This window comes from Panthera tigris, chromosome E3, assembly GCF_018350195.1.
Source record: "Panthera tigris isolate Pti1 chromosome E3, P.tigris_Pti1_mat1.1, whole genome shotgun sequence".
NCBI lineage: Eukaryota > Metazoa > Chordata > Mammalia > Carnivora > Felidae > Panthera > Panthera tigris.
Window position 1 is genome coordinate 7707345 of NC_056675.1, and position 25948 is coordinate 7733292.

General features: G+C 52.4%; 2 protein-coding genes across 2 annotated transcripts; one reads left to right on the forward strand and one right to left on the reverse strand.

Annotated features, from left to right (window-relative positions):
- Window positions 1-329: 329 nt before the first annotated feature.
- Window positions 330-13593, reverse strand: ACTL6B (actin like 6B). Its single transcript, XM_042972413.1, has 15 exons — window positions 13569-13593; window positions 13396-13471; window positions 13023-13230; window positions 12653-12818; window positions 12273-12373; window positions 6988-7085; window positions 6220-6314; window positions 6047-6153; window positions 5322-5411; window positions 5104-5165; window positions 4877-4991; window positions 4658-4738; window positions 4466-4561; window positions 4163-4249; window positions 330-553 (listed from the first exon to the last, which is right to left on the reverse strand). Exons 1-15 carry the CDS (start codon window positions 13591-13593, stop codon window positions 473-475), a joined length of 1488 nt encoding a protein of 495 aa, XP_042828347.1. The 3' UTR covers window positions 330-472.
- A 7086-nt stretch (window positions 13594-20679) lies between these two features.
- Window positions 20680-25883, forward strand: GNB2 (G protein subunit beta 2). Its single transcript, XM_042971181.1, has 10 exons — window positions 20680-20835; window positions 23130-23275; window positions 23473-23511; window positions 23630-23736; window positions 24067-24130; window positions 24214-24376; window positions 24471-24537; window positions 24826-25027; window positions 25118-25334; window positions 25408-25883. Exons 2-10 carry the CDS (start codon window positions 23219-23221, stop codon window positions 25512-25514), a joined length of 1023 nt encoding a protein of 340 aa, XP_042827115.1. The 5' UTR covers window positions 20680-20835; window positions 23130-23218; the 3' UTR covers window positions 25515-25883.
- Window positions 25884-25948: the final 65 nt, after the last annotated feature.

The window sequence follows — 25948 nt, forward strand, 5'->3', positions numbered from 1 at the left end:
CAGCATCCGTTTCCTGCCCCAACTCGGCTCCTCGCTAGGGGCCCACTTGAGCGACTCTGCTGTGTCCTCGCTACGGGATCCTCCCTGGGTCTCCCTTGAAACCCGAGGCTTCTGCGGCTCCTGGATCTCTGTCCCCATCCGCAGACTTTGCCCCGGCGTCCACTGTGGGATCATCAAAGGACGTAGGTGTGGGCCTTCCTCCCCTCGCTTCCCCCCAGGCCCTTGACCCCACGCCCTCCACCCCCACCAAGCAGGCCAAACTTTTTTTTTTTTTTTTCTTAAAACATTTTTACTCCTTTCAACCCAGAAACATCACATCTAAGCGGAAGAGAAGGGAGGGGAAGAGACGAGGGCATGGGGTGGGGGCTTCGATGTGCGCTTGCGGAGGCCGAGCCGGGAAACCCTCTCCCCGCCTTTTGGCGTCCCCTATCCCACCGCGGCGGGCGGGCGAGTGGGTGTTGAGGGGACGCCCTCAGGGGCACTTCCGCTCCACGCACTGCTTCCCTCCCTCCTCATATTCCTGCTTGGAGATCCACATCTGCTGGAAAGTGCCCTGGGGGCGGGGGACGACAGAGGCCTTCAGGGCGGCCCTGGAGAGAGGAGGGGACGCCCCTCCCCACATTCCACCAGCAGGCCCAGCCCTTGGGAAACCCTCCCCCTGCCCTACGAGCCCCGCCTCTCCCGCCCATATCCCTTCCTCCTCCACCTCCCCAAGCCTCCCCGCCCTCCTTCATATTCAGAGGGTGAATACCCCTCCTCCTGTCGTTCAGTCAGAACATTGGTTCATTCATTCAACAAGTATTTATTGCGCACCTGTCTGCCCTGGGCCACGTGCTGTCTTCGAGGGGGGAGTGGAGCTTAGAGCCTCAGGCCAGCCAACCTGTCCCGCCAAAGCCCCCACCCCCCAACACCTCCTGCACCTTTCGCTCCATCAGGCCTTACAAACTTGTCAAGTCTCCTGCATTCCCAAGAACAATCTTTCCTCCACCCTCACCCTTCCTGCACCACCTAACTTCTGGTTGGAGTGGTCTTCACCACCCACGCTGAACCTTGCCCCTTGAGGGTCTCCTGCACTGGGCATCCCAGACTGTCCCTTCTCTTGGATGGTTGCTTCACCTCTGCCTGAAAGCTAGTGCCTGTGTCCCTGGTACTGACCCTGTTTTCTGGGCTCACAGAACCAAGCCCTCCAGAACCAGCTCCTCCACTCCTGGGACTTCTGCTCAAGCACTAAAACCCCACCCCTTCCCCCAGTCTCCAGTCTGCAATGCTCAGCGCTGAGTACTGGACCCAAATACTCAGCTGTCTTTCGGACACCTCTTTCTGAGTCTCTTGGGACCTCAAACTCAGCATGTCCAAGACTGAGTTCCCCTAGGCCTGGCCCAAACCTGCTTCTGTGGTCTCTCTCACCTTCTTCTTCTTTTTTTTTTTTTTTTGATGTTTATTTATTTTTGAGAGAGAGACAGACAGAGCACGAGTGGGGAAGGGGCAGAGAGAGAGAGAGGGAGACACAGAATCTGAAGCAGGCTCCAGGCTCTGAGCTGTCAGCACAGAGCCCCACGTGCGGCTCGAACTCATGAGCTGTGAGATCATGACACTTAACCCACAGAGTCACCCAGGTGCCGCTGGTCTTCTCACCTTCTATACTAATGCTGTCTGACACAGTGGCTATTGAGCACTTGTGGATGTCGAAATGTGGCTAGTCTGAACTGACGTGCGCTCTACAGTTGTAAAATACACAACAGATATTGAAGACTAAGTCCAGGAAAGAGAATGTAAAATATCTCACTTTGATATTGATCACCCATTAGAGACTCCTGGGTGGCTCAGTTGGTTAAGTGTCCAATTCTTGATTTTGGCTCAGGTCATGATCTCACAGTTTATGAGTTAGAGTCCCGCGTCGGGCTCCAAGCTAACAGTGTGGAGTCTTCTTGGGATTCTCTTCCTCTCTCTCCCTCTTTCTCTGCCCTTCCTGCAGGTGCATGGCTCTCTCTCAAAATAAATAAATAAAATTTAAAAAATTATTGGTCACACCTTGAAATTATAATATTTTGGATATATTGGATTAAATAAAGTATATATATATATATATATATATATATATTTTTTCTTTTAACTAGAGGTGCCTGGCTGACTCAGGTTTTTTTTTTTTAATTTTTTTTTAACGTTTATTTATTTTTGAGACAGAGAGAGACAGAGCATGAACGGGGGAGGGGCAGAGAGAGAGGGAGGCACAGAATCGGAAGCAGGCTCCAGGCTCTGAGCCATCAGCCCAGAGCCCGACGCGGGGCTCGAACTTGCGGACCGCGAGATCGTGACCTGAGCTGAAGTCGGACACTTAACCGACTGAGCCACCCAGGCGCCCCCCCCTTTTTTTTTTTTTTTTTGGCTGACTCAGTTTTTAAGTAACCTCTGCACCCAACGTGGGACTCAAAATCACAACCCCAAGATCAAGAGTCGTATGTTTCTATGAATGAGCCAGCCAGGTGCCCCAAAGAAAGTATATTTTTTCATTCTTTTTTTTTTTTTTTTTTTTTTTTTAAATTTGAGAGAAAAAATGTGCAAGCGGGGGAGAGGGGCAGAGGGAGAGAGAAAGAGACAGAGAGAGGGAGAATCTTAAGCAAGCTCAATGCTCAGCACAGAGCCCAACTTGGGGCTCGATCCCATGACCCCAGGATCATGACCTGAGGCTAAATCAAGAATCAGAAGCTCAACCAACTGAGCCACCCAGGCACCCCAAAGTATATTCTTTAAACTTAATCTCACCTGATTCTTCAGGCTCTTTTAGAATATGGCTATTTAGGGGCGCCTGGGTGGCTCAGTCGGTTAAGCGTCCGACTTCGGCTCAGGTCATGATCTCACGGTCCATGGGTTCGAGCCCCGCGTGGGGCTCTGTGCTGACGGCTCAGAGCCTGGAGCCTGTTTCAGATTCTGTGTCTCCTTCTCTCTGTGACCCTCCCCCGTTCATGCTCTGTCTCTCTCTGTCTCAAAAATAAATAAACGTTAAAAAAAATTAAAAAAAAATAAAATAAAATATGGCTATTTAGAAAATTTAAAGTTGTATATGTGGCTCGCATTACATTCCTGTTGACCACGGCTGCCAGGAGCTAGCATCCTGAGCCTCATCCTGGACTCCTTCCCTCTTCCCTCTTGTATCCAAATGCTGTCCACATCTGTCAGTTGGACCTGTGATGAGCTGCCACTTCCACAGCCTGATACCCACTCCTCTGTCAAACCCCACTCCCAGCGGAGACCACAGCAGCCCTACTCAAGCCACTCTCCACTCTGCTGCCCTAGTGAGTGAGCTTCCTAAACTCGGATATAACCGCGTCTGCCTATACCTTTTGGTCTCACCTGCCTCTCCCTATAGCCCCAGCACCCTCTCTCTCTTTGCCTCAGAAGTTCTTACTCAGTCTTCCATCTCAACTTCAACGCTCCTCTGAGTTCCTTCATGACCCTTGAACTAGATCTGGTCCTCCCTTGAAGGGACATCCCTGCACTTTGTGGTCTCTTCCTGTTTAATGGCCTCAGCCTCTGGACTCTGCCTTCTCATGGGGGCCGGGACTAAGCCAGGCACACAAGTAGGCATGGCTGACATGTTCCCGGCCCTCAGCTGACTTCACACTATCAGCCTCCTCTATTTCTGACCCTTGCTTCTGTCTCCTTGAGGGCTGCCCCTCTGAGGGATGTCCTTCTTGCTCTGTTGTGGCCCCGCTGTCCCCTCTATGTGGCTGATGCCCGTGAGATGAAGTTTGCATCTCCGGCTCCCTGCTCACCGTCTTGCCTGTGCCCAGCGACAGGTCCAGACAGGACCCTTTGCAGGGTCCCCTTGTGTCCAGCTCACACCCTGATCTCCTCATGCCTGACACAGTCTTCCCAAACATGCCTGTGACTGTCACGTTGCTTCCTCCCCCCAACCTCTGTGTCTCCCCTTTGCTAAGAACAGTGGGTGCCCCATCCACAGTCTCAACCCCAACCAGTCTCTCCAGCTCCTTTCCTTCTGTTCCCTGATTTGCCCCGATGGAGCATTCACTGGCTGCTCTTTCTCAAAAATATGTTTGTTGAATGAACGAATGAATGAATGAGGAGGCAGGCAAGGGGACGGAGCTGTTCGGACCTGCCCCTTTCCCACAGTCAGTGCTAGGCCAAGCCCTGTCCCTCTCACCAGCGAGGCCAAGATGGAACCCCCGATCCAGGGGCTGAACTTGCGCTCCATGGTGCTGTTGCTGGCGATGAGCTTCAGTCGCATGCTCTGGGGAGAAAGAGAGGGGCAGGCAGGGGAGGGGGGGGAAGCAGACACCTGGGTTCTGGGAAGGGACAGGGCTGGAAGTGGGGAAGACTGGGAAGTCACAGGGGGAGTGTCTGCTCTGGTGGCCAGATGCCTGATGTTGGGGAAGGAGGAAGGACTAAGTCCTAAAGAGCTAAGCCACGACTGGAGTCCAGGGCCCTGGCCGCGGTGGGCTCTTACCGGTGGGGTCTTCTGGGAGAGCTCTCGATTGAGCCTGTCAGTGAAGCCCTGGAGCAGTGTGTTCCCGCCAGTGACAATGACACTGCCATACAAGCCCTGAGAGCAGAGAGGAGTGAACCTTCAGGGAAGAGCCCCTCCCCGTCTCCCCACTGCTCCTGGGCCCCTTTGCCCAGACACAGGCTTGGGCCTCACCGGGCGAATGTCGATGTCACACATGCCAATGCTGGTGGTCACCACGTGGCCCACACCTAGCATGGTGTTCCCCGACAGGCCCTGCCGAGAAAGGTGATCTAGGTTTCCAGCCTCTGCCCCCTCTCCCCAGACCCTGGCGATCCTTCCCAGCCTCCCCGACATGCCGGCATCCAGGGAATCCAATGAGCCCCCACCTCAACACCCTCCGCCCAGCCCAACCTTGACATTGGAGGGATCAAACAGGCCCTCAGGGATGCGGAGCCGCTCAGCGCCGTAGTCTGTGTTGTAGCCATTGGGCATTTCATAGTGCACTGTGGGCATTTGCGCAGCCACCCTGCCCAGGAAAGAGTGAGACCCTGCCTGGGGGTGCTCACAAAGGACCAGAGGTCCCCCGAGAGTCCCAGGCCTGTCCTCTTTCCCACCCTCCAGCAGGGAATGCCACTCACTGCTCATCGTAGGGAGAGTCTGAGACCTGCAGCACAGAGGCCTGGAAGTCCTGGATCACCTCCTGAGGACCCAGGGAGGTAGTGAGGGCCTGGTCTCCCTCCTCAGCACCCCCAAGTACCCCCACCTGCAGGGCCTCTCTGTCCCTTCCCCTCTTCTCATGGTAGGGGACGAGGAGCTGGGGAGGGGCAGGGGCTATTTCGGGGGATGCTGTCCTCACATTGCACATGTAGTTATGCCAGGACTTGGAAACCTGGGGTAGCTTCTCCTTCTTCTTCCAGTTTGGAGGGGCGCCTTCCCGTACGGGTTCCTGTGGGGCACAAAGCCTGTGAGCGCCCTTCCCCACCCCACACCTGCCCAGCCCACCTGGACCACACCTGTGCTCCTACATCAAACAGGCACTGGGTTCTTTGCTGTGTTGTCCACAAAAGGCAGCAGAAGAGAGAGAATAGGGAGAGCCTGTTCCCATGTCTGTCACTCATGCAGCAGTGCAGCTATCTGAAAGGCCCAGTCAGAGGAAGCTAAGGGCATGGGGAATATAGTAAGAGATCAGACAGAACCTTAAGGGGCTTTTTCCTGAGCCGTGTTCCATGTGGGGGTCCAGGATGGACCCTTGCATGCAGTGTCTCACTTAACACGGCAGCCTTGCATGGTGTTATTCCACTTTGCAGGGGAAGAAACTGAGGTTCAGGAAGCTTCGATCTCATGCTGTGGGGTCACACAGCTTTTACATGGCAAAGGCACACCTTGAACCTGGGTCTACCACACTGACCCTCCTACATCCTGCTCCCAGCTGGCTGTATGGCCTTCAGCATGCCTGGACCTCTGATGCTTCGATTGTAAGTTGGGTCCTCTGGGGGCCCTGCTACACCCTTTTCTGGTATCTGGTGGGTCAGTGGGTCAACAGTCATAGGGTGAGTGCCCAGGACTCCCCAGAGACCCCACCTTGGCTGCAATCATGTAGGGTGGGATGATGTCAATGGCCATTTCCTGGAAGAGCTCCCGGCACTGCATGGAGATGAAGTCTCCTGCCAGAGGTGACTTGACAATGCCTGGAAAGGGAGGGGACGTTAGGGCCTTGTCCCCCAAGACACCCCCGAGCCCTACCGAGGCCTCACCTTGCTGTAGGACGTAGCCGTCATGCACTGGGATGGCCGTGGTGTGGGTGGCCCCACTGTCCAGCACCAGGCCCGTGGAACGTCCATTTGCAAAGCTGGCATGGGATGGGTAAGTCAAAGACATGGTGGCAGTGAGGGGGCTGGGACTCAGGTCTGGCCTCGTCACCCTCTGCTGTCCTGGTCCAGCCCATTCACAATCTGCAAATCTCTCATTCTGGTTTATGACCCATGACTAGAGGAAAGCTCCTGAGACCCCTGTCACTTCTTCCCTCTCTGAATCACAACTTCTTCCTCTTTTTCTTCCTTCTGAGCTCCCGGTCTCTCTGGAGTCTTGGTTCAGTGTTCTATTGGCTCCTTGAAATGGGGGGCCATATTGCCCCAATGCCTAGCTCAGGAGTTAATGCAAGGTAGATCCTTAAAAAAAAAAAAAAAAAATGCTTGATTGGCTATTTGGGGAGGAAACTCCTCAGTGTTATATCCCTCCCTGTTCTCTCCAGTCCCAGCCCCTGCTGTCTACTTGGCCCAACTCTGTCTGTCTGTCTGTCTGTCTCTGTTCAGCTTGATCCAAGGAATAGGAAAGAGCCACTGATCTGGCCGCCCCGGGGTCAGAAGGCCCACAGAAGGCCCTCTGCACTAATGGGGCACAGAGTGGGTGTCTGCCATCCAGGACACTAATCTGCACAGAATCAGGTCCAGCCTCCAGTTTAGCACACCATGAACCCCACCCTGGCCCTCCACCCAGGCAGAGCAGCTCAGCCCAGAGGATACGCGGTGAGCACAGCCGTCTTGCATAAGAAGAAGGCAGGAATGTTGTACTGCTCGAACATCAGCTCTGTCAGCTTCTCCCGCTTGGCCCGTGTATTCCACTGGGGAGAAAGTACAGGAGGGGAGGATTCAAAAAGGGGGAGGCACAGACCCATGTACGACACACACATGCGTGCGTGCGCACACACACACACACGCACACACACACACAAAACTTGGACTGGGGAGAGTTCAGGCCTCTTGATCCACATAGACCTTTAGAATGTGAGAACTATGGAGAATTTTAAAGATCACACTCCAAATTCAGCTGAAGAAAATAAAACTCAGAGAGGGAGAATAACTTCCCCAAGATCACACAGAAAGCTCTGGGTAGAGCTTGGTAGAGTCATAGTCTCTTGACTTCTGGCCCAGTGTTCTTTATTTTATTTTTTATTTTTAATTAATTAATTTAATTTACTTTTTATTATTTTATTTATTATTTTTTTAATGTTTATTTTTGAGACAGAGAGAGACAGAGCATGAATGGGGGAGGGTCAGAGAGAGAGAGGGAGACACAGAATCCGAAACAGGCTCCAGGCTCTGAGCACAGGCTCTGAGCCTCAGCACAGAGCCCGACGCGGGGCTCGAACCCACAGACCGTGAGATCATGACCTGAGCCGAAGTCGGACACTCAACCGACTGAGCCACCCAGGCGCCCCTAATTATTTTTTTTTAAGTAGGCTTCACACTCATGACCCTGAGATCAAGACCTGAGCTGAGATCAAGAGTTGGACGCTTAACCAACTGAGCCACCCAGGCACCCCTCAGTGTTCTTTATTGTACAATATATACTTCAGGCTCCTTTCAGCCTCCAATTTATCCCTCTTTCCCATTTTAATCATCTCAGAGGGAAGAAAGCTGGGAAGAGGATTTCTGGGTAAAAATTGTGGATTGAATACAAACATCTAATTTTATTCTCTTCCAAGATCCCAGCAAAAGTATAATAAAGGGGCAATTTAAAAAGACATAAACCCATGTCACCTGGCTGGCTCAGTCACTAGAGCATGCAACTCTTAATCTTGGAGTCACGAGTTCAAGCCCCACATTGGGCTTGAGAATTTGGGCTTGAGATTTCTTGAGGAAAAAAAAAAAAGGCATAAACCCACAAAAGCCAACCAGTACGTGAGAAGATGCTCAACATTGTTGGCCATTAGCGAAATGCAGATCAAAAGCACAATGAGATGCCATTTCATACCCACTAGTGTGTTGATAATAATCAAGGGGAAAATAAAGGTATAGAGAAACTGAAACCCTTGTACATTGCTGGGGGGAAAGTAAAACGGTTCAGCCACTGTGGGGAACAATGAGTAGTTTCTCAAAAAGTTAAACATAGGATTACCATATGACCCAGCAATTCCACTCTTAGTTATATATCCAAAGACTTGAAAACAGGTACCAAATAAATCCATACATACAACTGTTCATAGCAGTACTACCCACAATAGCCACAGATGGAAAGTCCCCAAAAGTCCATGAAGGGAGAAATTGGAAAAACAAATTGTGGTATATCCATACAATGGAAAACTACTCGGTCATAATACAGAATAAAGTACTGACATATGCCATGACATGGATGAATCTTGAAAATATTATGCTAAGTGAAAGAATACAGACCCAAGAAGTCACATGTTGTATGATTCCACTTATGAGAAAGATCCAGAATAGATCTATTCATAGAGACAGAAAGCAGATTGATGGTTACCAAGGGCAGGGAGAGTAGGAAGAAACTGGTTAATGAAAATGGATTTTCTTGGGGGGTGATGAAAATGTTTGGGAACTAGATAAAGATGATGACTGCACAACATTGTGAATGTATTAAATGCCACCAAATTGATAACATTAAAAAGTTAATTTTATGTTATGTGAATTTTAGTTCAAAAAAGAGAGACAGGAAGAATCTTGGGACAGACACCCTCAAGAGTTGGGAGTAACAAAGAAGGAGAAAACAACAAATTTTTGAAGAGCGGAAGCCAGATAGTTGAGTGGTAACTGACCTAACAGATTCAAGAACACTGACTCCTAAGCAGGTAATGGAAAAAGCCAAGAACAGCCTGTGTCAAATTGCGGACTTCTCACAGGGTTCAAGAATTTGTAGTTTCAGGCATCTCTGGCAGTTAAGGTTAAGGGAAAGCTTAAAAAAAAAAAAAAAGAGTGTTTAAAGCCATTCAAGTAATAGCTCCCTAAACTCTCTCCCCAGTTCCATCCATGTCACTGAGCTCTTTATTACCCATCCTAGCCTCAGCAGAAGACTGGAAGTTTATTCTCTAGACAGAATAACACTGAGGGGCTCTGGACTGGTGGGACACTTGACACAGTTGGGAGTGAAGACACTAAAAACAGGAGAATTAAGTGATTCCATGCATATTAAATGCTGAGAACCTCAGCCCTATTCCCTCACGCCCAGAAAGGGGGTGACCAGGCCTGTCTGTAGGGTACAAGCTTTCTCCATGGGTTACATCAGAAATCTATAGATGCCAATTATCAGAGGCTGCCTAACAAACACCCCAGGCAAATCATCCTATAGCAACATCCTCTATCACCACAGCCAATGAGTCCCCCCACTTCACATGGCTTCCAATCAGTGTTTTAGTCCACCACTTGTAAACATAAGCAGACAACCAAGGATTGGCAGAAATCTGAGAAAAGCCTCTAAAATGAGACAGAGATCCCCCAGAAAGAGGGTAGAGAGGGAGTGGCTGGGTGGCTCAGTCAGCTGAGTGTTTGACTCTTGGTTTCGGCTTAGGTCATGATCTCTCACGGTTTGTGGGTTGGAAGCCCCTCATTGGGCTCTGTGCTGACAGTGCAGAGCCTGCTTGGGTGTCTCTGTCTCCCTCTCTCTTTTCCCCTCCCTTGCTCTTTCCCACATGCTCATGCACTATCTTTCTCTCAGAAATAAATAAATAAATGGCAGAGGGAAAAAAAGCAATTTGGAAGAACAGAGATTATGTAGGGAAATGAAAATTTCCAAAAACAGAAACAAAACTAATGATATCCTGAGTGAGCTAACATCATATTTCACCCATGAAGAAAGAATTGCATGTTCTAAAAAGTAACATTTGTAGAACCAAAAAACTCTTGAAAAGTAAAACTACAGAAGCAGAAATGAAAAACTCAATAGAAGAATTGAAAAATAAAGTTGAGGGAATATCTTGGAAATTATAGGAAGAGGGACGCCTGGGTGGCTTATTTGGTTAAGCAACTGACTGGCTCAGGTCATGATCTTGTGGTTTGTGGGTTCGAGTCTCGAATCGCGCTCTGTGCTGACAGCTCAGAGCCTGGAGCCTGCTTCAGATTATGTGTCTCCCTCTCTCTCTGCCCCTCCTCCACTTGCACTCTGTCTCTCTGTGTCTCAAAAATAAATTTAAAAAAAAGTTAAAAGAAATTAGAGGAAAATATGAAAGGAAGGAAAATATAAGAAAAAAGATAAGAAAATTAGAGGATGAATTCAGGAGGTGTAAAATCCAAATAATACTTTCCTAAAGAAAGAACAGAGAATATTAAGAGAAATCAATCATCAAATAAGGAACTAAAATTACTTAAATAATTACTGAATTATTTTTTCACTGAATCGAAAGACATAGATTTTCAGATTGAAGGGACATAATGAGTATCTAGAACAATGGATGAAAACAAACCAATATAATATTGAGAAATTATAGAACACTAAGGACAAAGTGAAAATTCTATAGGCTTTCACAAAGGAAAGCATTACATCAAAAGATCAGGAATTAGACATCTCTGCCTTCTTTATTGTTATTTTTCCTTTTATTTATGGGTGTTTATTTATTTATTTATTTATTTATTTTTTTTTTTTTTTGAGAGAGAGACAGAGTGCAAGTGAGGGAAGGGCAGAGAGAGTGGGAGACACAGAATTCGAGGCAGGCTCCAGGTTCGGAGCTGTCAGTACAGAGCCTGATGAGGGGCTTAAACCCATTAACCATGAGATCATGACCTGAGCCAAAGTCGGACAGTTAACCTACTGAATCATGCAGACACCTCACCTCTGCCTTGTTGATGGCAACAATAGATGCTGGAAGACAATGCAGAAGGACCTTCAAGATTCTGAAGAAAAATGATTTCCAATTTGGAATGTTATACCTAGCTAAGCTATCAATCCAAGGTCAGACATGCAAGGTCTTAACATTTTTACTTCTCATGACCTTTCTAAGGCAGTTACTGGAGGATATGCTCCATGAAAATAAGGGAATAAATCAAGAAAAGGAGTGATGAGATACAAGAAACAGGACTTCTAACACAGGAGAGAGGTGAAGGGATGCCCTAAGATGATGGTGAAGGGAGATGTCAGGATGATATCTATGTTCTCTGTGTAGAAGGCAACAAGTCCAAAGTGGAGCAAATCACTGGGATTTTGGAGAGATTTCTTCAAGAAGATGAAATTGATAGAATATCTAAAGGAATTAATGTTTTGAGAAAGGATGTAGGTAACATAAGCTGATGAGTAATAAGCAGATGAATAATTTAGGGTCATATTATTAAGCAAATAGAAAACTAAGTCAAATAAAAACCAGCACAATTTTTAGCTTTAGGGAAAACAGAAAGCTGTGCAAGGAAAAGAAAAGTGACCATAGTTTATTGCCCAGGCCAGACCTTATTAGCATACATAAACTTAAGAGTGTAAATACTGAATAATGATTTTTAAAAATCTAAAATACAACTGTATTTGTATTAAAGTGTGTGGTGTGGGCTGGAAGAGGAAAGTGAGCTCAATGTTTTTTTTCTATGGTGGGAAATCAATGCCTAAAACTAAAAAAATCCACAAGCAGCCTTTTGAGTGTGATATTTGCAGATATGGAAGAACCTGACCCCCCCCCCTCCCAAAAATAGCTAAAAGAAAAGCCTCTGGAAAAGGGGAATGGAAGGAAGATGATATGAAGGCAGTTTTTCTCCTTAACATGTTTTACAAAGGAAATTGACAATGTGCATATATAACATTGACAAAAAAAAAATTTAAGTTAAAAAGTCAAACAAGGACTTTGGTGAAGAAAACAGCAGGGATGGACTGAATGGGCAAAAGATAGGAGTGGATAGAATAGGAAGGTGGAAAGGAGACTAAACCAGGGAGGAAAGAAAGTGTTTTTGAAGATGGTGATGGTGGAGTTGGAAGCAAAGTCTGAAAAGTTAAGTGGAGTGATTGATGGCAGAGGCTTTGGGAGGGGTGGGAGAGACAAATGGCAGAAAGAATGCAGGGAGTCCCTAGGGCTGGACTAGGGGCTGGATGAGGCACTTACCGGGGCCTCGGACATGAGCACTGGGTGCAGGTTTGGCTCAGACTTGACGTGTTTACTGTAGGTGTGATCCAGGATGGCACGGAAGCACTCCCAGTCCTCAACTGGGGCCAGGAGACCAGCGGGGAGAGATGAGAGTGGGCCGGTAGGGGTCCAGGGACAGGAAGCAAAGGAAGGAGGGAGGCCAAGTCCAGAGGAGGAGATGTGAGATCAGTTTCAGCAGAAATCCCCCCTTCCTAGGAATCTGTCGGGCCCCTGGGCTGGGAACCAGGCAGCTGTGGGCAACTGCAAGGTAGACTCTGTGGGTGTGGGGTGATGTGCCCCCGGTTGTGGTGTGTGGGCTTCGGGTCTGTGTCGGGAGATGGTGGGTAGGGGCTCCTTACTCATGCCATTCTTGAGGGGCGACATGACCTCAGCTCCATCCCGAGGCACATGCAGGGCGTTGGTGTCGATGTGGAAGATCTTCCCTTTCTTCTCTTTCTCCCCCTCCAACTCCAGCCCGCCCCCCTCCTCCGCGGCCAGCAGCCCCACCGTGGTGGGGAAGTCAGCCTGGAGGGGGGCATGGGCAGGAAGAGGGATCAACCTCTTGCCCCTGTCCAGGCCCATGGCAAGGCCCTCAGCCCACCCCTGGGTTTACTCCCACATTCCCGCTCTGCAGAGCTTCTCTCTGTGTTGTGAGAACCCTGGGTCACTGGGAAGCCTGGAGGGGAGTCCGGAGTCTCTCGGACTTGGGGATGGGGCTGGAAGGCTCACCTTGGGGCAGTCCTCCCCAGCGTACCCAGCGCGGACTGAGAAGGAGCCAATGTCAAAGACCAGCGCCCCCACCTCATCTGTGCGGGGAGACAGGTGTGTGAGGGGACCTCTCCCAAACTCTCTCCCCCTGGATAGCTCCGAGAGGAGGTCAGGGCAGAGCCACAGTCTCGCCACCTTCAACGCCGGCCGGGGTAGGTGGGAGCTCGGCCTGGAGTCCGGATCCTGGGAGTGGGGATCAAGCCTCCAGAATCCCTTCTTGCCCGGTGGCCTTATTCAGGCCACTCTCCTCGCCGGGAAAGAAGGGGCCAGGGGGGCCGGGAGGAGGTGAGTTGAATGATAGAGAGAGTGAGCCCAGTGCGCGTGAGCGACCGACCTGGGAGGACCAAAGGTAGGAGTGGCGCAGGACCCAAACCCAGGGTGGACCCATTCGAGCGCCGAGGTGACAGGCCCTGGGGTGCCCAGAGCTCAGGTCGCGCGGGTGAGGGGTGCAGGGCTGCCGGCGAGGCCGCGACAGGCTAGGGAGCCTGAAGCCCGAGGCTAGCTCACCTCCGCCGTAGACGCCCCCGCTCATAATGCCCTCTCAGCGCGGCTCACGGCCCGTGGGCGGCGGCGGGATCAGCACCGAGGCGGCCGGACAGCTCCCGGGATCCCGGGCGGGGCGGGGCGCGCAGTGGCCAATCAGGAGGTCGGATCCCCCGCCCCCAATGGCGCCGCAGATTGGCTGCGAGGCAAGACAATAACCCGACCGGGGGCCGCTGCTTTAAAGGGGCAGACACCAAAACTTCAAGATTGTGGGGAGGATAGCAAAGACTTTGAGACTGACCCTAAGGGATAACCAGGTAGAGAGCTGGCTGGAGTACAAAAGAGATGGAAATCTTGTCCATCTGGAGATCAGGACGCCGCAGGATGACTGATGGGGCCCCTGCTTCCTTACTGTTTTAAATGGGGTCGAGGAGAGGGCTCCGTAGTCCTGGAGTCTTCCATTCTCAGGCTCCTGAGCAAGGTTCCGTCATACCCAAGTCTGAATGAAATCGCCCGGTGAAGGAGGGAAAGGAAGAAGGGAAGAAGGAAAGAGAGAGGTACAGGAGGGGGTGTGTCTCCATCTTCTCCCTGTTTCTTTCCACCCTCGTCTTTCTAATGGCCCCTCTTTTCCTCTCCCGTCCCTGGCGCCTGGGCCCTATACATACACACGTGTACCGTGTTCACCCACTGGTGCTGAGCTAACCCATCTTTAGCTTCCTTTCCCCATCTATCTCTCCCCAGCTGTTCTCCTGGCCTGACACCACCTCCACAGCAGTTTTAATAGCAAAGGTCAGGGAGATGCTTCTACAGACTCGCTTAGCTGAGAGACTCTTATGTGATGTGTGCCTGGTATGTATGTGCTTACACGTGTGGGGATATGTGTGCATGTGCATATGCATGTGTGTTCATATGTGCATGTGAATATGTGTGTGCTGAGGGCACTTCCACCTCCTTTCTGGGGTGGGGGGAGAGCATGGAGACCATGGATGGCACAGGAAGAGGGTGCTGTGTGACAGCCAAAGCCCCTGAAGTTTCTCTGCTCACCAGATGCCCACTCTGGAAGAGATTCCACCTGTCTCCAGCCAAAGGACAGATAGTTTAAGATGGCTCATTGATTACCTACTGACAACAGTGGCCCTTCACATGCCCAAGGTTGGTTGGGAGTCCAGGCCTAGCTCTTCAGTCTGGAGGCATTCAGGCTTAAGTGCAAGAGGTGAGCTGTAGGGGAGAGAGCTGACTCAGTGCTGGGAAATTGAAATATTCCTGAGTGAGTTAGTCATTGGCCTCCATAAATTGAGACCTGGATGAATTGGATGAGTGCCCTCGATCTCTTGGCACCTGCATTCTTCATCTTACAAAATTATTATTATTATCGTTATTGTTATTATTGCTGAGGTGAGGATTACAGGGACGCTGGAGTGGAAAGTGATTCTGTTCGTGACCTGCACCTCTCCTTTTGTTGACATTTGATGATGTTGCCTCACTTCCCCTGTAAATTCACCTTGTCAGTTCCCATCAGCCCTCCCCTACCTCCATTAGGATCTCAGATTCAGAGACTGCCCCAAGTCAGGAGAAACCTTACTGATCCTGGATCCAGCCCCTGGATTTTACAAAGGTTTCTGCAGATTGAGGCAAAGCCCTGTCTTGGGTCACAAAGCCCACTGGGGCAGAGCCAGGACTAGAACTTACACCTCTTATCAGCCAGTTGAGAGATGACCTTATTTCATAACACTTTTGTGTCCTGGTCCGAGCTTCACTGTCCCCATCTATAGTACTGCTGGTGGTAAGGACTCAATCTGATGCCAGAACCAAGTGCTTGGCTAAAAGCTAGGCACACAGGACTAGTCAGTAAATGCTGGTCCTAAGAATGCTCTTGGGGAGTTTTTGAAGCTTAGGAAAGCTTATTATTCATAAGTTGGAAATCTGTAGTATTGTAATAAGAAGTGAATGTTCCTCTCACAGTTGGTGGAAAAACTATAGCTGGCTGACTACACAACTGGACTTGATTTACCTCCTAGTCAACCGTGGCCAATTTTCATTTGTCATTCCATTGTATTATGATTGTATCCTATTATGTCAGCGGTTAAGGTAAAATATTATTACTCTATTTCACTGTCCATTCATTGATTCAACAAACATCTTTGTGCGAAGCATGGGAATAGTGAAATGCATAAGATATATCCCTGCTCTAGAGAAGTTTTGGTGTAGTGGGGAGCTCGGACATGCATGTAAGTGGGGTGAAATGGGGGCCCAGAGGAGGGAGGAGCTGCCTGTCTCTGAGAGTCCAGAGAGGCTCCTAGAAGTGAAGTTTGAGTTGAATTGTGAAGGACTAATAGGGTTCACTGGTGAACAAGGTGGGAAAGGTCTTCCACACAAAGACTGGCATGTCCAAAGTTCTAGAGACATGAACATTTGTGGCCTGTATGGAGTTAGGAGCTCAGTCTTGAAGGAGGGTTGCATATGAGCTGGTGGCAGAAACCAGAGTTAGGGGGAAATAAGACTGGAAAAGTAGTCAAACACCAATTTGTTCATGCCTAAACTCTATTTTTATTTAGCAAACACAAAACATCTGTTTTTAAGTGTTTTAAAACAACTGTTATAAGCACTTTATAAATGTCAAGTAGTTTAGTTCTCATCATGATCTGATTATTATCCCCATTTTGTAGGGGAAACAGGCATGGAGAGATTAAGCGACTTGCCCAAGGTCACTCAGCTGGTAAATGACAGAGCTGAGATTGGAACTGTGACATGTGAAAAGTATTGATCCTGGGGAAAATGTTGCTATGCTTCTATTAATTTCAAGGATGTTCTCAAGGTGCCTTGCAGACACCAGGAATAAAATGGCTCATATAACTTGATGTGACTCTCCTAAGGTTTCATATCTATCCTGGAAGATGGAGGGTTAAATAATTAATTCAACAAAGTCATCTGGAGGTTCGCACATTCCAGGCCCACAGTCAGGTTGGCCAAACCTGGACACCCGGTAATGCTGTCAAAAGTAGTAGGTCCAGGACCCTCAGACCCCACACCCTGGACATGATTTGGCATCTTGTGAGTGTCTGTTCCTTGCTTTGGTGGGCTTCCCCCCGCCCCGCCCCAGTCCTCTGCCAGATAAATCAAGTGTCTTGGCTTCACAGGGAGCCCCTGCCTAGTGCAGGTGGCAAGGGCCCAGAAATAAACAGTCCAGTAAAGGCTGCAATAGGGACGGAGCCAGCACTGCAGTGGGGCACAGACAACAGTGTGGTCAGGGAGGCAATATTCAAAAGAAGCTTGAGAAAATAAACTGGATTTCCCCAGCTGAAAAGGAAACAGAACTGGAGTTGGGGTGGAAGGCATTCTGAGAGGGGACAAGACCCAGCCCTGTGTGTTATGCAAAGAAGTTTGGGTCTTCTCCTGGAACCAATAGGGAACTCATGCATGGTTTTGAACAGCAAAGTTATATGATCTAATTTGCATTTTAGAAAGATATGTCTGGCAGCTATTTGGTAGACGAATAGAGAGGAACCGTCCTAGAGGACAGGATATAGGCAAAAACCAGGGTAATAGCACTTGGCATACAGTAGAAGGGATGGATTTCAGCAATATACAAAAGGTAGCATTGACAAGATTTAGCCACCAGTGACATAGATTGCTAGCCTTGTATCAACAGCCATCTCCCTTTTTTCTTTATTAATACCGTTTTAGCTGTGTGTATGACGAAAGACCACCTTCCTTGTAACTGGCCAACCTCTGAGCAGAAGTTAGTGCTTCTGCTTGGCAGGAAAGAACTTGTGCTTTCCACCCTACCCCCCTTCCCAATGGACGAAATTCAGGTATGATTGTGGAAGCTGCTTGGGGCACAATAGACACGGAGACGGAAGCTAGGGGTTCAGCATGGCAGAGATGTCCCCACAGTCCTGGAGGATCTATTTTAAAGTGGTCTCTTCAGCCACTGAATTTTTGGGATTCTTTGTTATAGCAGCTTGGCCTATACAGTAACTTGACCACCTTTGGATATGGGGAATGAGGGAGCGAGAAGCTCCTGAGGGGATAGTGACGCTGTTGACTAGGCCAGGAGATTGAGAAAAAGGGCAGGGTTGGGCAGGGTGGGGTGGGGTAGAAGAGGATTAATTTAGTTTTGAATGTGTTGAATGTGACATGTTTGTGATCAGAGGTGTGTAGGAAATGTTTTAACAATCAGCCCTTCAGGCAAAGGCAGCTCTGATCTGAAGCAACTCCCAATGTCCATGGTGTAACTACTCCCACCATGACAATTAAAAGTTACTGCTATCAACCTGACTTCACTAAACAAGGAGTTGGGAAGAGAGGTGCACTCTGGGCTCTTGTGAGCTGGCCTGAACTGGCACAAGCTGACTCCAGCACACCACTGTCTGGGAACAAACAGATGATGATATTCAGGCTGCAGTTGGACATACACCAAGTCTACATCTGGGGAGAGATATCTGGGCTGGAGATGGAGCTTTGTGAGCGATTAGGGGACAGTTAAAGTCACAGTAACAGAGGGAGTCACCAGTGAGAAAAGGAGGCTGAAGTTGGGATCCTGTAGAAACTCTGTTTACAGATGCCCTGCGGAGGAGGACGAGAGGACCAAGGAGAAGCCTGAGAAAGAAGAGTTAGAGGAAGGAGGAAGTGTCCCATGACTCGTGAGAGTCAGGGTCTCCACATGTCCTCTAGGGCTTCTGCTTTCTCAGAGAAGTTGGTCGTCCACTGGCTACCTGTGTATCCTTCTCCTCCCCCAAACCCCATCCTTCCCATTATCATCTAAAGAAGCTCCTACCAAAACCCAAATACCTTTATTTCAAATTCTCCTCTCACCACTGCCCCACCCTTCTACACCCCCTCCAGGACAAGATTCTCAGAGCTTTGGCCACTTTGACTGTCTCCACTGCCTCATTTCTCACCCTCAACCTATTGCAAGAAAAGCATTCATTGCAAGGGCTCCTGACAAAGTCACCCATGGCCTGCCTGTTTCTCAATGTCACGCACACTTCCCAGTGCAGGCTTGCCTCATCTCTCTGCAGCATTCAAAACAGTTTTACCATTCCCTTTTTGGAACATTCTTTTCTTTTGGGTTCCAGAACTCCACATTCTCCTGATTTTCCTGTTAGCTCTCTGGCTTCTTCTTTGGCAGCTTCCTCTCCTCTGCCTGACCTCTAATGTTGGAGTTCCTCAGGGCTTGGTCTTAGGCCATCTTGTCTTTTCCCTGAACCTCTTTATGACTTCATCTGCTCTAAAACGCCACTCATTCTTAAGGCTCTATTCCAACTCATACTCTTCTGCGGAGCCCCAGACCTGCGTTGACAACCACCCTCTGAGTATTCTTCTGAGCACCTCTCCTAGGCACTGCAAACCTAACATGTCTCAACTTAAAATTTTTGATCTCCACCCTCCCCCGCCAGTGTTCTGCTCTTAGTCAATGCACTTCCAAGCCACCAGCACTGATCGTCATTCCAACGATCATCTACCACTGCCTCCTCTGTAGATTATAACCTCCCTGCAGGCAGAGGAGGGTTCACAGTTCATGGTCATATCCTCAGTGCCCAGGACGGTGCCTGATGCATCATTGGGACTTAGGTGAATATTTGCTGAACGAGTTCAAACAAAGAAGCGTATTAGCATGGAAAGCAAAGCAAGAGGAAGCACTGTCAGATGCCCTACAGAGATTAATAAAATTGGGTTCTAGTCGTAGGCGGCCAGTTTTTTCTTCCTTCCTTCCTTCCTTCCTTCCTTTTCTTTTCTTTCTTAATGTTTTATTTATTTTGGAGAGAGCACAAGTGGGGGAGGGGCAGAGAAAGAGAGAGAGAGGATCTGAAGTGGGCTCTGTGCTGACAGCAGTGAGTCTGATGTGGCGCTTGAACTCATGAACCATGAGATCATGACCTGAGCCGAACTAACCAACTTAGCCACCAAGGTGCCTCTGGGCTACCAGTTTTTTAAGTGACTTTGGGGAAGTCACTTTGTCCATCTGTAGACTGAGAGGAAACTGAAGGAAATTATCTGTAAGGTCCCTTCCATATGCTAATGCCTAATTGACATCTATCATCTACTGCTAATATATCCTTGAATTGGTGAGGGCACATACATGGGATTTGTGCATAAGACTGACTTTGTTTTCTTATTTTCTTAAAAATAGTGTGCTGTGAAAACTTTTTGTAATGCCTATAAGAAGTGTCTGTTTTGATACTTTCACTTTTCAATTGGATGAGGACTCAATGAAGGCTCTTCGGTGACTTGAACCTTCCAAAGCATGTCCACAATCCGTCAGACTCTCATAACAATCCAACGTGACTTGCAGGGCAGACAGGAAGGCAACACTTTCATTCTCATTCCTTTGCAGGGAGGGTCCACTGGAGGGTTACTCAAGAGGTTATTAGTATTGGTATCCCTGCACGTTAAGTCGCTAAAGCCACCCTGGTTCATATCTCAACTCTGCAGCCCTAGGAATCTGTTTCCACTACTATAAAATGGGGACAATGCCAGTACTTAAATTCACAGCACTGTCGTGAGGACTAAATAAGTATGGACCTCAAAAAATAGGAGTTGTTATTACAGTGTCATGCAGCCCGGCAGAGTTCTACAAAAGCCCAGGGGGCAACGCTGGGGAACTTCCTGGGCATGGATGGCTCTTCTCATCATTCTCAGATTCAGGGTCCCGCACCATTCCTCGGGGACTTTCAGAAGCGTCCCTCTGCAGCCTCAAGACCGACTGCTCCGTCCCGCGCGGGTAGGGATCTCTCGAGCTCCGTCCTGGACCTTGGAGGGGCGTGGTCTCACTGGAGCAGGGGCGTGCCGAACTCAGAACTGGGGCGTCAAGCTCCCCTACCCAGTCTGGAGCCGCCCAATCCGGGAGGGTGGGTCACGTGACCAGAGAGCGGTTCCCCCCCCCCCCCCCCCCGCCCCTGTGCCGATACCATCTCTTCCAGTCCCAGGGGGGATGTCCTGCTCCTTTTCAGAAAACGAAGCATTCTTTTTGGTCCGTTTTGCGCCGAAATAGTGTGGTGTGATATCTTTGTTGTGACGGGGTTAGTTCTTGCCCCTTAAGTGGTCTTTTGCCTTCTGGCCTCCCCCCACTAAGGAATTGGTCTCGCCCAGCCGGGCCCTGGGCGCGGCGGCGACGGCCGCGTCACTGGCGGGCGGGATCCCTCCGCTCTGGGGAGAGCAGCGCTGGACGGTTGAGTTGGGGTGACTGAGGAAATCCATCCGCGTCGCCGCCGCTGCCGCCTCCGCCGCGGAGGAAGACAGGACCTCCCGCGCTGCTCTAGCGACCCTTCGCAGAGTCCCACCGCCACAGGTACCTCCGCTGGCAAAAGGAGTCCTTCTCTCCCCCAGCCCCAAATTCCCATGGGGGAACCTCTCTTCCTTCTGTCTCCTGGTCTGGCCTCTCGGGAGCGGACGTAGCACCCTAGACCTCCCCTCCCTTCCTCTGGCTCCGTCGCTCCCAAACCCGGAAGGGGAACTGGGGTGGGGGGGACCCTTGTTCCCAGAAATGCACGCGCTCCTTGCACCGTCCGAGGCGTTTTGCCTGACCCCAGACCCTGTCGCAGCCCCTCCTGCCTCTTGCTCCCTGAGAAGTTTGGGGGCCAAATTCCGGGCTTTCTGTAGGCCCCGTCCCGCCCCCTTTCCCCCCCATCACCGCCCTCTCGTTTGCCCCTGGGTAGCACCCCTCGTGTCCTCTTTGCACCTCTGGCGGTATTCGCCTTGCAAAACTCCAGAATCTTCAGAGAGGCAGGCAAGGCCGCGAGGCCACCCTTCCCTTCGCCTCCACCCTACCCTCAGATCCCTTGGGTTCTGTCGGTGTTTTCTGGCCATATTACCCTAGACCGGAGACCTCGGCACCCTGCTCCCTCTACTAGCCCTAACCTCAAGCCCAGCTCCTGGGCGCCCTCACCCCACGCCTAGCTTTCTTTTGGGCAAAATGGAGGTCGTGGGGGCCGAAGGGCCAGGCCCACTGCGCTTTGCAGCGCGGCACCGGCCCGCGCCTTCCAGCTGCCAGATCCGGGACCCTCCCATGTCCCCTCCCCTTCGCCCCGCCAGACCCGCGGAGGCGGTGGCACCCCTGTTTCTCCTTGGGGCCCCGGCTACTGTATGCTCAGAATCCGGGGGCAGCCGAGGGGGCTCCGGCGAGTGATGGGGACTGAGGGCTGGGAGCGTCGCCCCCGCCCCCAGCGGCTTCTTCCTGGCCTGCTTCCTTCTGCCCCCAGCTTCTGGCATTGCCGCCCGGCCTGGGCTGCTGGCGGCTAGAAGGAAGAGGCTTTGTCCTGAGCTGGGGCGGTGGAGTGGGAGACTCTGCCCCCCCCCCCCCGCTTTTTTGGAAGGGCATCCCCCGGCGCGAGCGTAAAACGCTGAACTGACAGAGGGGAAATGTCAGGGGGAAAGAGGAACGCCCAGGGCCTGGGGGAAGTGGGAGCTGGGTGGGGGACGCCTGGGTCGGCAGAGAGCAGTGTGCATGGCCTGATCACACAGGTGTCCAAAGAGTGGGGCAGGACTCCGGGGCCCTGGAGCGGAGCCAGCCTGGCCCCTGGGGCCCCGGCGCGGAGCCCAGGGTCTGGGCTTCTGGGGTGCCGAGGGCGCGAGGCCGGGCCGCTTGGGGCCGCCAGCTCTCCCGCCCGCCCGCGCCTGGGAGAGAGCAGCTCCGCGCCTCGGGGCCGGGGACCTCTCCTCGGAGCACTAATTACTCGAGAACGGCTCCCACGGGCTTACTGCGGGCGCGCCGGGGCGGGCGGCCTCGGCGCTGGAGGGAGCAGCGACTAGGGGCTGCCTTCCCCTCCACCTTCGCCTCCGCCCGCCGGGGGCGGCTAATGGGGCGCAGCCGGCCCGGGGATTATCCGGGGTGAGCCGTCCCGAACCTATTAGCGCCAATCGGCTTTCCCAAATCCTGTAAACAGCCACCCTGGCCGGTTCTGGGTCGGGGCGGGAGGCTGGGTCGGGCGGGGGCGATGGGGCCGGGGGTGGGGTCACCCACCCTACAGGTCTCTGCCGTGGATGCGGTTGCCTTGGCAACAGGGCTAGGGTGGGGGCACTTCACCAATGAGGTGCTCTCAGTCCGGGTGACGGTTGCCTAGGCAACCCCACGAACAGCCCAGCTTCCCCCTCTGGTCTCCCCCACCCCAGTCGAAGCTGGGGTATGTGTGGAGGGTGTGCGGCGTGTGGGGGTGAATTTAAAGAGGCACCGCCCCTTTTAAAATTAGGTGCTAGGAGGGCGGTGTCTGTGCGGCCCGGGAGGACGCCAGGTTTGTTTTCTAAGGGACTCTCCCCGCCCCCCCTCCTCCTTTCCCCCCCCCCCTTCAGTTCCTGCCGCGGGTGTCCCGCCCGAGCTGCTGTCCGAGGGAGGGGTTTCCCCTGCGCTTCCTCTTGCACTTCCCGCTCCGTTTCCGGGGGGCGGAAGATTGGGGAAGTCAGCTCTTCCTGGGCAACGTCCCTTCTGTGCCAGAGACCCCAATTCAGCCTGGGGGACCGCGGCCGCCGTTGCTGTCCCCTCCCCCCTCCGACCGGCGCTTACCCCTTCCGGGCCGGGCTTCAACCCCGCCTTTTTCCCCCCTTCTTCTCCGGCGGCCTTGGGCCTGACGTCAGCCCTGCATCCCCCAGGCCTCGGGCCAGCGGCGAGGAGCTGTCTCCCCCAGCCCCCGTCCCGCGGCCCCCAGCCGCCCCCAACCCCGCCCCACGGGCCCGGCGCCATGAGTGAGCTGGAGCAACTGAGACAGGAGGCTGAGCAGCTCCGGAACCAGATCCGGGTGAGGGCCTGGCCGCTGGGCTGGGGAGGCTGAGCAGGCAGGGCCAGGTGGCCTGCACGTACTGGGTGGGGGGAGGGATTTGTGTGTGTGTGGCTATCCTAGTAGCTCGCTGTCTTCTCTCCACTCCCCTGTCACCTCTTTCCCTGTCTCCTCGCCTCTCCTGTCTCTCTGATGGTTCTGCCATCCATCTCTTACAGGATGCCCGAAAAGCATGTGGGGATTCAACACTGACCCAGGTGAGATGAATCCAGGGCCGGACTTGGGGTTTAGGGAAGGAGCAAGTGTTAGAGGCATACTGCTTGGTGGGCCACACCACCTCGAACCTCCCTGAGCCCATTCTGCTTCTACCTCCAGATCACAGCTGGGCTGGACCCAGTGGGGAGAATTCAGATGAGGACACGGAGGACCCTCCGCGGGCACCTGGCAAAAATCTATGCCATGCACTGGGGGACAGATTCAAGGTGTGGTGTGCGAGTGGTTGGGGCTGTGTGCCGAGCTTTTGTGTTGCCCTGGGCTGAACATAGCAGGCAGAGTGGGGTGAGGGTTGCAACCTTGCTGATCTGGTGGGATGAACAGGATCCCCATGTTGTGGACATATTTGGGGAGGCCATGGCTCCCAGACAGTCCCAGGGGGTGGGAAATAGGACCGAATGAACAGGGACTTCTGGGCTGCTGCTGGGAGTAGTCTCAGAGGGCCTCCCACCAGATGGGTGAGGGGGGAAAGGTGTCCTGCCTCCGGGGGGAGCTTCCTACCCTGACTCCTCTGCCTCTTCCCTGCCACTTTTTAAAAGGCTGCTGGTCAGCGCCTCCCAGGACGGGAAGCTCATCATCTGGGACAGTTATACCACCAACAAGGTAGAGGTGGTGCCTGAGGCTGGATGGGGCTGGGCTGCAGGCCCTGGCTGGCTCTGACCTTGGGCACTGCTCCTCCTCTCTAGGTCCATGCCATCCCTCTGCGCTCCTCCTGGGTCATGACCTGTGCCTACGCGCCCTCAGGGAACTTTGTGGCCTGTGGGGGGTTGGACAACATCTGCTCCATCTACAGCCTCAAGACCCGTGAGGGCAATGTCAGGGTCAGCCGGGAGCTGCCTGGCCACACTGGTGAGAGGGACCTGGCAGGGTTTGGGTGCTGTTGCGGGGGGAGGGGCTGTGCTGCCCTCCCTTAGAGACCCGGCTGACCAGCCCCTTTCCCCAGGGTACCTGTCATGCTGCCGCTTCCTGGATGACAACCAAATCATCACCAGCTCTGGGGACACGACCTGGTGAGGCCCTGCCAGGGCTACGTAGTCAGGGCTCACCAGTACTTCCTCCCCGGGGGGGCCCCTGCCTTGGTGCTTAGCATGTAGTACACGCCCTGAGAGGGTGAGGGGCTTCTGAACACTCTGCCTCCCTTTCCTGTGACCCAGTGGCTCCCCCCAACCCCCCCCCCACCCCCCCCCCCCGCCATGCCCCTTCCTTGGAGGAGGCTCTGTCAGGGCTGGGCTCACTTGGAGGGGAAGGGGGGCAGGGACCTCTCTCTGACCCCTTCCTTCTTCCTGTCATCTCTCCAGTGCCCTTTGGGACATTGAGACAGGACAGCAGACGGTGGGTTTTGCCGGACACAGTGGAGATGTGATGTCCCTGTCGCTGGCCCCTGATGGCCGCACCTTTGTGTCAGGTGCCTGTGACGCCTCCATCAAGCTGTGGGACGTTCGGGATTCTATGTGCCGACAGACCTTCATTGGCCACGAATCAGACATCAATGCCGTGGCTGTAAGTTCTGGACAGAGCTGGGCCGGCCTGTCTCTGCCAGGCTCCTGGCCTTTCTGTGCCCTCATCCCACTCTGGTCCCATGTCCTGCAGTTCTTCCCCAATGGCTATGCCTTCACCACGGGCTCTGATGATGCCACGTGCCGCCTCTTTGACCTGCGGGCCGACCAGGAGCTCCTCATGTACTCCCACGACAACATCATCTGCGGCATCACCTCTGTTGCCTTCTCCCGCAGCGGCCGGCTGCTGCTCGCTGGCTACGACGACTTCAACTGCAACATCTGGGACGCCATGAAGGGTGATCGTGCAGGTGCGCTGGGGATGGGCGGGGGCGGGGGCCGGGGCCGCCAGCCGGTGGGAGTTCTGATGTTCTTTCCACACAGGTGTCCTTGCTGGCCACGACAACCGCGTGAGCTGCCTTGGGGTCACTGATGATGGCATGGCTGTGGCCACAGGCTCCTGGGACTCCTTCCTCAAGATCTGGAACTAACAGCTGCCACCCCACTGAGCCCAGGCCAGGAGGGGCCCTGCCCATGCCCACACTACAGACCGGGAGCTTTGGGGCTGGGTGCACACCAAGCCCCCCTCCCCGGGCCACCGGGCCTTGGGTCCCTGCTCCCCTACCCAGGTTTGGTTCCTCCCGGGGGCCCCCACTGTGGAGATGAAGATGGGATAGAATGGGGGGAGAGGAGGGGCAGAAAGCCCTCATCCTTTTGCTGCCCTGGGGTTGGGGCCTCATCCCTCTGGAGGGCCAGAGGCAGGAGGTAGAAACTCCAGGGGCTGGCTTTTTTAAAACTGGTTTTATTTTAATTTTTATTATATTTTCAGTTTTTCCATAAAGGAACCAATTCCAACTCTGTACCTGGTCTCTACCCTTGTGTCTTTCTCAGTGCAGATCTCTGTCCCCAGGGCAGACAAGCGGGG